This window comes from Planococcus citri, chromosome 5, assembly GCF_950023065.1.
Source record: "Planococcus citri chromosome 5, ihPlaCitr1.1, whole genome shotgun sequence".
NCBI classification, from domain to species: domain Eukaryota; kingdom Metazoa; phylum Arthropoda; class Insecta; order Hemiptera; family Pseudococcidae; genus Planococcus; species Planococcus citri.
The window spans coordinates 38670738-38684286 of record NC_088681.1 but is presented as its reverse complement, the minus strand read 5'-3'; the positions used below and the strand labels follow the sequence as shown (position 1 = coordinate 38684286).

The 13549-nt window shown below is 35.2% G+C and overlaps 3 protein-coding genes, 1 long non-coding RNA gene and 1 pseudogene across 4 annotated transcripts in view; 4 read left to right on the top strand and 1 right to left on the bottom strand.

Annotated features, from left to right (window-relative positions):
• LOC135849236 (uncharacterized) overlaps positions 1-13549 on the bottom strand; it is a 93582-nt gene that overhangs the window by 23874 nt on the left and 56159 nt on the right. The window lies entirely within an intron of this gene.
• LOC135847135 (glucose dehydrogenase [FAD, quinone]-like) lies at positions 2-2201 on the top strand. The gene has a single exon (XM_065366568.1). The coding sequence runs from the start codon at positions 202-204 to the stop codon at positions 2038-2040; it is 1839 nt and encodes a 612-aa protein (XP_065222640.1). The 5' UTR covers positions 2-201; the 3' UTR covers positions 2041-2201.
• Positions 2326-5304, top strand: LOC135847139 (glucose dehydrogenase [FAD, quinone]-like; annotated as a pseudogene).
• On the top strand, positions 5772-9317 carry LOC135846987 (esterase E4-like). Its single transcript, XM_065366365.1, has 10 exons — positions 5772-6135; positions 6200-6337; positions 6420-6582; positions 6670-6855; positions 6934-7139; positions 7220-7385; positions 7468-7640; positions 7727-7886; positions 7992-8130; positions 8868-9317. Exons 1-10 carry the CDS (start codon positions 5995-5997, stop codon positions 9061-9063), a joined length of 1668 nt encoding a protein of 555 aa, XP_065222437.1. The 5' UTR covers positions 5772-5994; the 3' UTR covers positions 9064-9317.
• On the top strand, positions 9476-12779 carry LOC135846988 (esterase FE4-like). The gene is made up of 10 exons (XM_065366366.1): positions 9476-9814; positions 9886-10023; positions 10101-10263; positions 10368-10553; positions 10639-10841; positions 10927-11092; positions 11179-11351; positions 11437-11596; positions 12004-12142; positions 12235-12779. The coding sequence occupies exons 1-10, from the start codon at positions 9674-9676 to the stop codon at positions 12410-12412; spliced, it is 1647 nt and encodes a 548-aa protein (XP_065222438.1). The 5' UTR covers positions 9476-9673; the 3' UTR covers positions 12413-12779.

Here is a 13549-nt window from a genome sequence, read left to right as displayed (position 1 = left end):
TTTTGATAACTTCTGTTTTTCTTTTTCATTTCACTTTAACCTTAGGCCTGCCCTGTGCTGGTGAAATTCAACACCAGAATCGGTTAAAATAATAATTGTATGTTTACCTACATGTGATTCAATTTTACTAGCAGAATATTGGTCATTGTTACAAATTTCATCTTCACCAGTAATTTTCAAGACAGTAATGTTATCTTCACAATGAGTCAATCGTGTCCATTCAACGTCACTTCAAACGTGCCCCAGCTTTCAGCTGTACTACGTTCACTCACACCTTTAATCATGATGAACTGTCAAATTATGGGATCGTATCCTGAGGATAAAAGCTCTCACGTTTACCAACAATTTTATCCGAAATACGATTTCATTGTAGTTGGAGCCGGATCAGCTGGAAGTACGATTGCAAGCAGATTGAGTGAAATTCCAGCATGGAAAGTATTACTTATCGAAGCAGGAACTGATCCACCACTCAATTCTGATATACCACTTCTGAATCCCTCTTTGCTGCGCACATCATATGATTGGAATTATCACACAGAAGTGACGGGAGATACGTGTCTCGCTTTTCTCAATAATCAATGTAATTGGCCTAGAGGTAAGGCTCTTGGTGGAAGCAGTTCGATAAATTTTCTGATTGCTATACGCGGTAATCCTAAGGACTACGATTATTGGGAATCATTAGGTAATCCGGGTTGGGGCTACAAACATGTTTTGAAGTACTTCAAAAAACTAGAACGATTACGTGTGCCAAAATATGAGGATAAAGTAGCTCATGGATATTCTGGAGATGTTTTCGTTGAAGAATTTACCAACAAGACTGTCTATAACATCACAGAAGCTAATAATTACATTTTTAATTTTACTACCCAATTTGGTTATAAAGTAGTAGAAGATATGAATGCCCATTACCAGGCTGGAATAACACTTCTACCAGGAACGTTACGTAATAACGTAAGATGGAATACTGCCAAAGCTTATCTTCAACCTGCAAAAGATCGACGTAATTTGGTCGTCATGAAAGGAACAACAGTTACTAAAATATTGATCAATAATCAAAAAAGAGCTTATGGAGTTGAAGTTTACAAAGATGGTAAGTACAAGAAAATATATTGCAGAAAGGAAATCATCGTATCAGCAGGCACTGTCAACTCTCCCCAGCTACTGATGCTTTCTGGTATCGGTCCTCGAGACCATCTGACTACATTCAATATTAAAGTAAAACAGAATCTATGTGTTGGTTGCAATTTACGAGATCATCTGAGCGTATTGAACTATTTTGTCAAAGTAAAATTACAAAGTTACAAAGTTAATCTAGATATCTCGTATATTTTGAAAAAATACTTCAAATCAAGAACAGATCTTGGTACTGGATTTGACATCAATACATTTTTCAACACATCAGGTTACACTTCTGATCACCCAAACATTCAAGTTTTTCACATAGTTCTTCCTCATAGCACATCGGTAGAATCAATTTACAGCCAAATTACACTATTCAAACCAAACATAGGTATACAAATACCTAAATTTATAGGAAATGCTGCTCAATTCCAAATGGCTCCAGTTTTGCTGAAACCAAAAAGCAAGGGTCGCATTCTTCTAAACAGCAAGAATCCATTCGAATATCCGAGAATCATCAGCGGATATCTAACAGAAAGGGAAGATGTTTATGCTTTAATCGAAGCTTTACGTATTTTGAATGCCATGTTCCAAACTGAAGCTTTCAAGAAATATGGAACTATGACGTCTCTTTCAGTAGAAGCTTGTTCAATACTGGTTCAATTTTCAGACGAATACTACGAATGCATAGTTCGTCATTTTGGCGCCTCTGCGTATCATCCTGGGGGTACGTGTAAAATGGGACCTCCTCAAGACCCAGATGCAGTGGTTAGTCCAAAACTAAAAGTGTACGGAATAAAAGGGTTAAGGGTGGCTGATGCATCGATAATGCCACAACTGACAAGTGGTAATTTGAACATACCAACCATCATGATTGGTGAAAAAGCTGCAGACATGATCAAGAAATACTGGAGGAGGTAGGTTGTCACAGAGATGGTTTCTCGAAATTTCACTTTGAGATTTGGCCTCATTAGAGCGTCATTGATTCGATTTTTTGGAGGATAGAAAGATAGAATCAAGAGTGCAATATACTAAGTTTGTAAAACTGACACAAAAGTGAAATTAAAGCCATAAAAATTGTATTAATGATATCAATAATATTTCAAAATTTGATTTTTCAAAAACGATCCTTTCAAAACTTCGAACTATTGGTAAAGTTCCATTTTGGTACAAAGGTATCGCGGTTATCGAGTAATCCACTGCTGAAATGGATGATATGTACATACTCCAAGTTCACTGAAAACCTTGACATCCCCTAGCAGCCTTTGAAAAAGGGCTGGAGGGCTGCGATTTGCGCCATCGGTCATCCCTTCAAAAGGTCTTTCCACAGGAAAAATTTCAAAAAAAATCGCCGGCCCCCTTATCACTTTTTGGTAAAATTGAGGTGGAATGTCCCCTAAGTAAATTCTGGAAATTACACAACATCAAGCAATATTACGGATATTTTACTTGCGTTGAAGCGCGAAATTTTACAATTTTTGGTTTGTTGTTATATATCGTAGGTAGAGGTATAGGTACTTATAAGGTTTTTCTCTATACTTTGCTTTAGTTTTGTGTTTTATGAACTGTAACAAATAACGCAGATAAGTGAATGCTGGCATTCACTTGGCATTCACTTATCTCACAGAAAAGTTTTATTGCATGGCTACATGGTATAAAACTTTTCTTTGATAACTCTTTTTTTTTCTGCTTTCGTTCACTTCAACCCCAAACTGTGCTAGTGAAATTCAATACCAGAATCAGTTAAAACAATAATTGTACCTCCACTAACATGTGATTCAATTTTACTAGCAGAATATTAGTCATTATTTCAAATTTCATCTTCATTTATAATTGTCAAGTCAGTAACACCATCTTCACAATGAGTCAATCGTGTCCATTCAATGTCACTTCCAATGTGCACGAGCTTTCAGCCGTATTACATACACTCACACCTTTAATTATGATGAACTGTCGAATCATGGGATCATATCCTGAGGATAAAAGCTCTCACGTTTACCAACAATCCCTTCCAGAATACGATTTCATTATAGTTGGAGCCGGATCAGCTGGAAGTACGATTGCAAGCAGATTGAGTGAAATTCCAACATGGGACGTATTACTTATTGAAGCAGGAACTGATCCACCACTGAATTCTGATATACCATTTCTGGCCCCCTCTTTGTTGCGTACATCATATGATTGGAATTATACTACAGAAGTGACCGGGGATACGTGTCTCGCTTTCCTCAATAATCAATGTACTTGGCCTAGAGGTAAGGCTCTTGGTGGAAGCAGTTCGATAAATTTTCTGATTGCTATACGCGGTAATCCTGAGGACTACGATTATTGGGAATCATTAGGTAATCCGGGTTGGGGCTACAAACATGTTTTGAAGTACTTCAAAAAACTAGAACGATTACGTGTGCCAAAATATGAGGATAAAGCAGCTCATGGATATTCCGGAGATGTTTTCGTTGAAGAATTTACCAACAAGACTGTCTATAACGTCCGAGAAGCTAATAATTACATTTTCAATTTTACTACCCAATCTGGTTATAAAGTAGTAGAAGATATGAATGCCCATTACGAGGCTGGAATAACACTTCTACCAGGAACGTTAGATAATAATGTAAGGTGGAATACTGCCAAATCATATCTTCAACCAGCAAAAGACAGACCCAACTTGACGGTAATGAAAGGAACCATGGTTACTAAAATATTAATCAAGAATAAAAATAGAGCCTATGGAGTTGAAGTTTACAAAGATGGTAAGTACAAGAAAATATATTGCAGAAAGGAAATCATCGTATCAGCTGGTTCTGTCAACTCTCCCCAGCTACTGATGCTTTCTGGTATTGGTCCTCGAGACCATCTGACTACATTCAACATCAAAGTAAAACAGAATCTGTGTGTTGGTTGCAATTTACGAGATCATTTGTACGTATTGAGCAATTTAATCAAAGCAAAATTAGAAAGTTACAAAGTTACTCTAGATATCTCGTATATTTTGAGAAACTATACTTCGAATCAAGAACAGATCTCGGCAATGGATTCGATATCCATTTATTTTTCAACACATCGGGTTACACTTCTGATAACCCAAACATTCAAGTTTTTCACTTGATTCTTCCTCACAGCACATCGATAGAGTCAATTTACAGCAAAATTACACTATTCAAACCAAACATAGGTATACAAATACCTAAATTTATAGGAAACGCTGCTCAATTCCAAATGGCTCCAGTTTTGCTGAAACCAAAAAGCAAGGGTCGCATTCTTCTAAACAGCAAGAATCCATTCGAACATCCGAAAATCATCAGCGGATATTTAACCGAAAAGGAAGATGTTTATGCTTTAATCGAAGCTTTACGCATTTTGGATGCCATGTTCCAAACTGAAGCTTTCAAGAAATATGGAACTATGACGTCTCTTTCAGCAAAAGCTTGTTCAATACTAGTTCAATATTCAGACGAATACTACGAATGCATTGTTCGACATTTCGGTGTTTCTTGCTTTCATCCTGGTGGTACGTGTAAAATGGGACCTCCTCAAGACCCAGATGCAGTGGTTAGTCCAGAACTAAAAGTGTACGGAATAAAAGGGTTAAGGGTGGCTGATGCATCGATAATGCCACAATTGACAAGTGGTAATCTGAACATACCAACCATCATGATTGGTGAAAAAGCTGCAGATATGATCAAGAAATACTGGAGGAAGTAGGTTGTCACAGAAAGGGTGTCTTGAAATTCCACTTCAAGAGTTGGCCTCATCAGGGTGTCATGGATTCGATTTTTCGGTGAATAGAATCAAGAGTACAATATAATAATTTTGTAAAACTGACACAAAAGTGAAATTAAAGCCATAAAATTTAATTAAATATCCATAAAAATATTTCAAAATTTGATTTTTTTAAAACGATCTTATGCAAATCTCGCAAATGAAATTTCAAAGTTATAATATTTTTCGAAGAAAAATCATATAAATTTTATGATTTTTAGGACACCCTGTATATTCGAGGAAAACATATTACATCGTTTTATAAACATCTTTCGAATCTTTAAACGGCACGAATCTGGGCAAAAAATAATTCAGAACACCGATCACAGATCCTAATTTGGAATCATAACTCCGATCAAGGATCAAAACCTGTGGGTCTGTATTATTTTTTCAAATATTTTTTTGAAAACTCTAAACTTTTTCACTTTTTACCTCACAACAAATGGGGGGGGGGGGATTGGGATTTCAGAATTTAGTAGTAGTTTTGGATTTAAAATAAATTTACTAAAATACGATCCATTGTTTCAATTTTGTCATCAGGTCTTGAAATATTCTTCGAATCTATAAAGTATGGAACTTGGGTAAAATCACTTGACTTTTCAATATTTTCCCATCGAATTTGAACTGATGAACTCCAAAAAATTTCATACAGTTGTAAAACGTTGAATCTCAATCTCATTTAGGTGGGAGGGGAGAAGGGAGTTGAGTCTCGTGCAAAAAAAATTGTCAGCAGTTGCTAATACATATGTACTTGTAATTTCAAAAACATTGTATCCTTGTAGTAGGTAAAAACTACACAATTTCTTCTAAAAATAAAGGTAAGATAGTATGACTTGAAAAAAAGCTTATTTCTTTCACGAACAATTTGTGAAAAACTTAGATAGCAAAACATTTTTTATGTCAAGTTTTGCTTCAACAAACGCAAAGTGTCACCATAAGTACGATAAAAATTTGCAGTAATTATAAAGAAAAAACATGAAGTGATTTTCAAAGAAACATTTAAGCAGGCAATTTCACTGTTTCGTTGTTCATAAGTAAGTATTTGAAGACTGCAAAAATTTCCATTTGCGCAGTAGGTGAATCTTTAGCAACTTGGTGACTATCCCACTGGCAAACATGTCTGAGAAAATAATAGTCTCAGTATGCGAGGGTAAAATTCAAGGATTTAAAAATGTCTCAACATTTTCTGGAGTCGAATTCTTTTCTTTTCTCGGAGTACCTTATGGGCAATCAACTGCTGGTCATGCACGATACAAGGTAACACAACAATTTTTCTCATTTTTGATTATCATCACATTATTGTAACATCGAATCGAATCAGGATCCTAAACCAGTAAAACCTTGGAAAAATATTTTGATGGCGACGACTGAAAAAGGAGGTTGTTTGCAATTTTCCCTGAGGAAAGCGCTAATAGATGGTTCAGAGGATTGTCTATACAACAATATTCATACGCCAGAGGTAAACATAAAGCATATACCACAATAATATTACTCTAATGTGAAAATTTTTCAACATGAATGAAAACTTGATTTACTTTAAGTTACCTCAAAAAGATGACGATCCTTTAAGACCAGTGGTGGTTTGTTTACAACCTGGAGCTTATCATACAGGTTCACCGGATCCTAGTTATTTTGGGTCTCCAGACTACGTCATGCACAACGACGTAGTTTGTGTTTGTGTATCATTCAGGCTACATATTTTAGGTAGGTTCAAGAACACCCACAATAATACAAATTATTAAACTAAATTTTCAAACATTTAAGAAGAATAATCGATGGATTCATAATAAGGTTTCTTAAATTTGGATTTACCGGAATGCTCGGGTAATCAAGGATTGAAGGATATAATTCTAAGCTTGCAATGGATCCAGCGAAACATTTGTAAATTTGGCGGTGATCCTGATAACGTGACATTGCTTGGCAGCAGTAGTGGAGCAGGATTAGTGAATAATTTGATGATATCACCAAAAGCAAAAGGTTTGGTGAAACTAATTGATTACCAACATAAAAGTAATTAAGCTGCGAGTAAATTTAAATTTACGAATTTTTCCACAGGGTTATTTCATAAAGGGGTTATCATGGGTATGTACAAATATTGCCCATCTTTAGTGGTACGATCAGAAAACGCTACGTTGGCATTTGAATTGGCACAAAATCTTGGTTACAATGGACCTTTTGATAAGAAAAAATTATTATCATTTTATAAAAAAGTAAACATACGAGCACTTCTTGTCACAAGACCGGATCGTTTCTTCCATAGAGTAATTATTCGAATTATTTTTTTTTCAAAATTTAATGATTCAATAGACAAACTGAATTACCTAAAAACGTGTATGAACAGGATGAGACCGCTCCATTATTTCCAATGTTCCCATTCGTTACAACCGTAGATTCTGGTGAAAATGCAGTTTTACCAACGTCAAATAAGCAAGAAAATCTGAAATCATTAACACGCATTCCACTAATGGTGGGATTTTGCGAAAGAGAAGCTATATTTGGATTTCTCCGTATGTGAATAGATTTTCCTGTATGCCATGATTACTCTAAATTACTATCACTGTGAAAATATTTCTGTCAATTTTCACTTAGGACCTTATAAAAAAGCATCAATGAAGTACTTTTTCAAGTCTATTCGCCAGAATTGCTGGGGTTGGGGAGCCAAGCTAAATGATGATCAACTCAAGTATATTCAAAATAAAATACAATCTTTCTACTTGAAAGGTAATTCGATTGAAAACGCTCCACTGCCAATCAAATGTGATGTATGGAAATTTTGTATCAATTCGAAATGAATAAATTTCAATGGAAAATGAGGATTGATAAAAGTATGATGATTTTTTCGTTTCAGATTCAATCCGACATTGCCGCATCAGATTTGTATCCGACACTTGTGGACGTGGTTGCAGCAGATCTTCCTTCATCGGTTTACGTTTATAAATTTGAATTCCAGGGAAATGTTCCCAAAATGAAAGATGTTTTCCAGTTCGTTTTTGATGAGCCACTAGATGGTATTGTTATAATAATAAAATTGTACAACGAATGGCAACAGGCATTTTCATAAACTTCATAGATGCCTGAGAATAATTTCCATTTTGTCGCGGTTTTTGGAACAGGAACTTACCATGGAGACGATTTTACATACTGGGCAAAGTTCTCATTCCCGTACGATCAAATAGAAGATCCTTTAACACCTGAAACTGAAGAAATGGTGAAAACGTTCACTAAACTCGTCAGTACATTTGCAAAAACTGGGTAAATGCTCGAAATGCATTTTTTTTCAATTATTACCTACCTGGGGGAAAATTGTTTGATCAGGTCTTCTCATCCGGGCAAAAATTACTGGATCTTATCAAGTCCAGTTAGATTAACCTTAATCCAAGAGATCCCATCTTTTTTCACTAGACAGCATCTTACTTTGATATGACTGCCCAAAGGAAAATAGTTGGATCTCATCAAAACTCTCATCTGAATCGATTTAAGTCAGTGGATCCGGATTGAGTAATGTCCAAATCTGATCAAGTGATCACATCTGAATATATTTAATCCGATCAAATCAAACCTTGATCGAGGAATGTTTAGAACTGATCAGATCTGGTCTGGTCTGACCTGATCCGATCAATTCAGATCTAGTCAGATCTACTCAGGTCTCCCTTATTGGATCTCATCACATCAGAACAAATCTAAACTATATCAAAACTTTTATCTGACTAAATCTGATCAAATCAAATGGGATTCATGGAATATGCGGATCAGATCTGATCAAACCGAGTTTCAACTGGTCCAAGTGAATCTGTTCAGATCTGATCAATTTCCCCAAGGTAGATTTAATTTCATATGATCAACTCATCTCAAGTCTGATCACATCTTATGAGATCTCCTCAGACGCAGTGAGTCAATTTCTTACTCTAATCAGACTCAATGGTTTCTCCTTAAAATTCTTGTGTCAATCTTTATAATTACTAACATACTCTTACTTTTCCTCAATTAAGGGATCCGAATTATGAAGGAATAACCACTCAATGGAAACCAACCACTGTGGAAAATCCGTCCTACTTCAGTATAAACAATCATTTGTCTATGGTAGAAGGCAAATTGAATGGAAATCGAACAGAGTTTTGGGAGGAACTAAGAAGGGAGTTGGAAAATGATAATCAGACGTGTGCTGAAGGAAATAATCCGCAATAGCACTCTACAACTGAATGAAAATTTTACTGAGCCTGAACAGATTCATTCGCTCATCTCTCATACAGCAAAGAGAAGGATAGGTATATTTATCAAACAAATCTATGTATTTCTTACCACCAGTTTTATTCCTCATCATCAGTAGAACTTGTTGTGAGATACCTTGGTTTAAGCCAAAAATGGTATCCTTAGTGTAGACAAGAAATTATGTTGTTCCACAATAAAATGTTAAAAAATATAAAAATATAAAACGTTTAGTGATTCTTTAAAACATTTATGTGCATTTCAAGGCTTGAAAATAAACCGGGTCGTATTTTACACATAGGTAACTTACTTCTAATAAATGAGGGTAACGCTTTTTTTTATCAGAATTCATTTTCAAGAAATCGTTATCTATTTCCATGTTCATTGCTCATCGTTGTCGAAAAACCAACCACGGTATCAAAAATTTACACAGTTAGAACCGGGAACCTTCGTGCGATTGAGGAAAGAAATAGGCGTTATTTTCAAAGTAAAATATTGTTTACCCTAAAATTTCATTGTTTCGTTACTTAAACTTGGACTGCAATTTTTTTCATGTATATCTAATAACTTTCCGGCAACTCCGTAAAACATGGGAGAAAAAGTTATAGTTTCAGTATGCGAGGGTAAAATTCAAGGATTTAAAAATGTATCTACGTTTTCTGGAGTGGAATTTTATTCTTTTCTCGGAGTACCTTATGGACAATCAACTGGAGGCCTAGCACGATTCAAGGTACAGTAAGAAAATCGTTTTTTCTTATTTTCGAATAGCTTCAGTTCATTCACAACACCTAATCACTTTAGGATCCAACACCAGTAAAACCTTGGAAAAATGTTTTGATGACGACGAATGAAAAAGGGGGTTGTTTGCAATTTTCAATGAAGAAAGGACGCATGGATGGTTCAGAGGATTGTTTATACAACAATATTCACACGCCAAAAGTACATACATAAATAAACATTAGCATAGTTGAATGCGAAAAAACTTGCACGAGTAAAAACATATAATTTACTTCAAGTTACCTCAAAAAGATGACTACCCTTTAAGACCAGTAGTAGTGTGTTTCCATCCTGGAGGTTTTCATACAGGTTCAGCAGATCCTAATTATTTTGGATCTCCGGACTATGTCATGCACAACGATATAGTATGCGTTTTTGTGTCCTTCAGATTACACATTTTAGGTAAAACTGAACAAATTAATAATCCTACATGATTAATTCAACTTCACGCGTAGGCCCCAACGCTGCAACGCATACAGGAAAATACTTACATATTTTATTTTTAGGCTTCTTAAATTTGGATTTACCAGAGTGCTCGGGTAATCAAGCATTAAAAGACATACTTCTAAGCTTACAATGGATTCAACGAAATATAAGAAACTTTGGTGGCGATCCTGATAATGTAACAGTACTAGGTAGCAGCACAGGAGCCGCAGTAGTTAACCATTTGATGTTTATACAAAAAGCAAAAGGTTTAGTAACAACTGATCAAAAGTAGGTAGGTATGCTAGAAATCGATGAAAATTACTACCTAGGTATTTGTTGATATTTTCACAGGGCTATTTCATAAAGCGATTATCATGGGCATGTACAAATACTGCCCGTCGTTGGTAGTTCAACCAGAAAACGCTACACTGGCATTTAAAATAGCGCAAAAAGTAGGTTACAAAGGACCATTTGATAAGAAAAAATTATTATTTTTCTACAGAAAGGTAGACATACAAAAGGTTCTTTTTACCAGGCCGGATCGTTCCTTCGAGGTATTTAATCGAGTTATTTTTTATACCTAATCTATCCAACAAACAATAAGATATTCTGTCAACTCATCATCTTAATCTCGAACAGGATGAAACGGTTCACTTTTTCCCAGTTTTCCCATTCGTTCCAACTATAGATTCCGGTGAAAATGCTATTATACCAACACCAAGTAAGGAAGAATACTTGAAATCATTAGCACGTATACCACTCATGGTTGGATTTTGCCAAAGAGAAGCAATGATGGGATTTCTCGGTAAATCGTCATCACAGAATTAGCACTCGAAATTCGACACATTTTATTTCGCCAATTTGAAAATATTGTGGTTGATTTCCAATTAGGACCGTACAAAAAAACATCACAGAAGAATTTTTTCAAATCCGTTCGTCAGAATTGCTGGGGTTGGGGAAGCAATCTGAATAATGATCAACTCAAATATATTCAAGATAAAATACAATCTTTCTACTTGAAAGGTGATCCGATTGACTTCGCCCCATTATCAGTCAAATGTGATGTACGATCAAGTAGTACTTAGATGAAAAAATCCTTATGGCAAGCGAGACTTGGTATGTAGAATTGACGAATTTTTCCCGTTTCAGATTCAAACTGATATTGGTTTCTCAGACTTATACCCATCACTTATCGACGCAGTTGCAGCAGATTCGCCTTCGTCGGTTTACGTTTATAAATTCGAATTCCAGGGAAACGTTCCCAAATTGAAAGATCTTTATCAATTTGTATTCGAAGAACCACTAGATGGTATCGTAATCATGCTCTTTTTATGAATTATTGTACTACTATTGCAAGCCTAAACCTGATTGGGGTTCTTTTAGGTTCCCATTATGGGGAAACGAAATTGCTTTGAAAATTGTAATAAGGTATCCTGCCCAATTGACCGAATCGCAAAAAAGTCGAGCTTTCAAAGAGAAGTTATGTCGGAAAATGAAAGTTTTGGAAATTTAGGATTTAAACTTTTTCAAAACTTTCATTTTCCAACATGATTTTTCTTTGAAAGCGCAACTTTTTTGCGATTCGGTCAATTGAGCAGGGTACTGTATTAAAATCTTCAAAGCAATTTGTTTCCCTAACCTGGGAACCTAGGGAACCTCCAAAGGGCCAATAGAATTCTGAGAATAATTTCAATTTGGTCTTGGCCTTTGAAACAGGAACTTATCATGGAGACGATTATACATACTGGGCAAAGTTCTCACTTCTCTTTAATGAATCAGACATTCCCCTAACTCCTGACACTGAAGAAGTGGTGAAAACATTCACAAAACTAATCAGCACATTCGCTAAAACTGGGTATGCAAGTTGTCGTTATTTCTTTCAATTGTTATAGCCTATTAAATATATCAAATTATGTTATCATCAAAATTATGCTACTCTTACAAAAGGGATCCGAATTACGAAGGGATAACTACTCAATGGAAACCAACCACCGCGGAAAATCCATGTTACCTCAGCATAAAGAATAAGTTGTCTTTGGTAGATGGTAAATTAAATGGAAATGGAGCCAAGTTTTGGGACGAACTTAGACAAGAATTGGAAGAAAATAACGAAACACCTCTTTAAGAAGGCAATCTGCAATACTTACTATAGCTTAATGAAACATAAACCGAGTCCTGAGTCTATGCCGGATTCATTTGCTCAACTTTCACACAGCATGGACAAGGATATTGAGTAAATCGAACGAATTTTCCGCCTATCATCGTTTTTATTTGGTATCATCCGGAGAACTTGATGAAAGATGAAAAATTTGAGCCGCAAGAAAGCTACTTTATTAATCACGTTGTGCGATTAATGCATTATGTTATACTTAATTTTTTTTTTTTTTTTTAATCAAACATTTATGATTTATTTGTCCGCGATTCCTCAAAATATCAAGTAACATTGTAGGCATTTATTCCTCAAGTAAAAATCAAGTGACTTTTTAGCCTGATTCAGTTCGAAAATGATTTTCTTTGACTTTTTCAGGTTTTCCAGACCAATTTTTCCAATTTTCCAGACCCTTGAAAAATGAATTACACATGCGATCAGGTGGGGGAGGGGGTGTCACATTTTTTCGAACATCATGAGCGCCAAAATGTCGTTAAATAGGTTTACAATTGTGCCTTTTTTCCAAAATTTATAAAATGGGAGAGATTCTGTTTAAAAAAAACATAAATTGTATTAATAATTCGCATTTTTCTGGTTTGAGTATTATTTTTGTAATTTTTCGGTTCAATTATTCTACTTTCTGAATAATTTTTGAGAGAGCATGTTACTTAAATGGTCCTAGCAAAGCGAGGGCAAAAGCTCTGGAAAATTTACAATTCGAAAAATAGAACTTCTTCATAAAGAAATAAATTTTTTTAATGTCAACATTTTTCTTCAATCAATAATTTTTTGAAATTTCAGAGCTCGTGCTCATTTTTTACGAAAAAAAGTGACTTTGGTAACCTAAAAAGCTTAACAAAGTAACCAAAAAAATGACAAAACCTGAGCATGTAATGGTCAAGTATATGGCCACACTGCGGATAAACTCCCTTTTTCCCTCGGTCAATTACAATGTTGAACGCAGTGCAACATTGTTGCCACCTGGTATTAGAAGTAGTACTTAGTCTCTCAAGCAATACATTTTAATGCTGAAAAAAAAATCACCAAAAGAAAAACAGAATTTTTAGTTTTTAATCAAAATATAAAAATAAAACTCCGTAAAAACTTGTTTAA

Excerpts from the sequence above, each read along its gene's own strand:
- LOC135847135 (XM_065366568.1), top strand. The coding sequence starts at position 202 with ATGAGTCAATCGTGTCCATTCAACGTCACTTCAAACGTGCCCCAGCTT.
- LOC135846987 (XM_065366365.1), top strand. The coding sequence starts at position 5,995 with ATGTCTGAGAAAATAATAGTCTCAGTATGCGAGGGTAAAATTCAAGGA. Across the intron at positions 6,136-6,199 it reads CTGGTCATGCACGATACAAG|GATCCTAAACCAGTAAAACC; the intron begins GTAACACAACAA and ends GAATCGAATCAG. Across the intron at positions 7,887-7,991 it reads TTTTGATGAGCCACTAGATG|GAACTTACCATGGAGACGAT; the intron begins GTATTGTTATAA and ends TTTTTGGAACAG.
- LOC135846988 (XM_065366366.1), top strand. The coding sequence starts at position 9,674 with ATGGGAGAAAAAGTTATAGTTTCAGTATGCGAGGGTAAAATTCAAGGA. Across the intron at positions 11,093-11,178 it reads AGCAATGATGGGATTTCTCG|GACCGTACAAAAAAACATCA; the intron begins GTAAATCGTCAT and ends ATTTCCAATTAG. Across the intron at positions 11,352-11,436 it reads CATTATCAGTCAAATGTGAT|ATTCAAACTGATATTGGTTT; the intron begins GTACGATCAAGT and ends TTCCCGTTTCAG.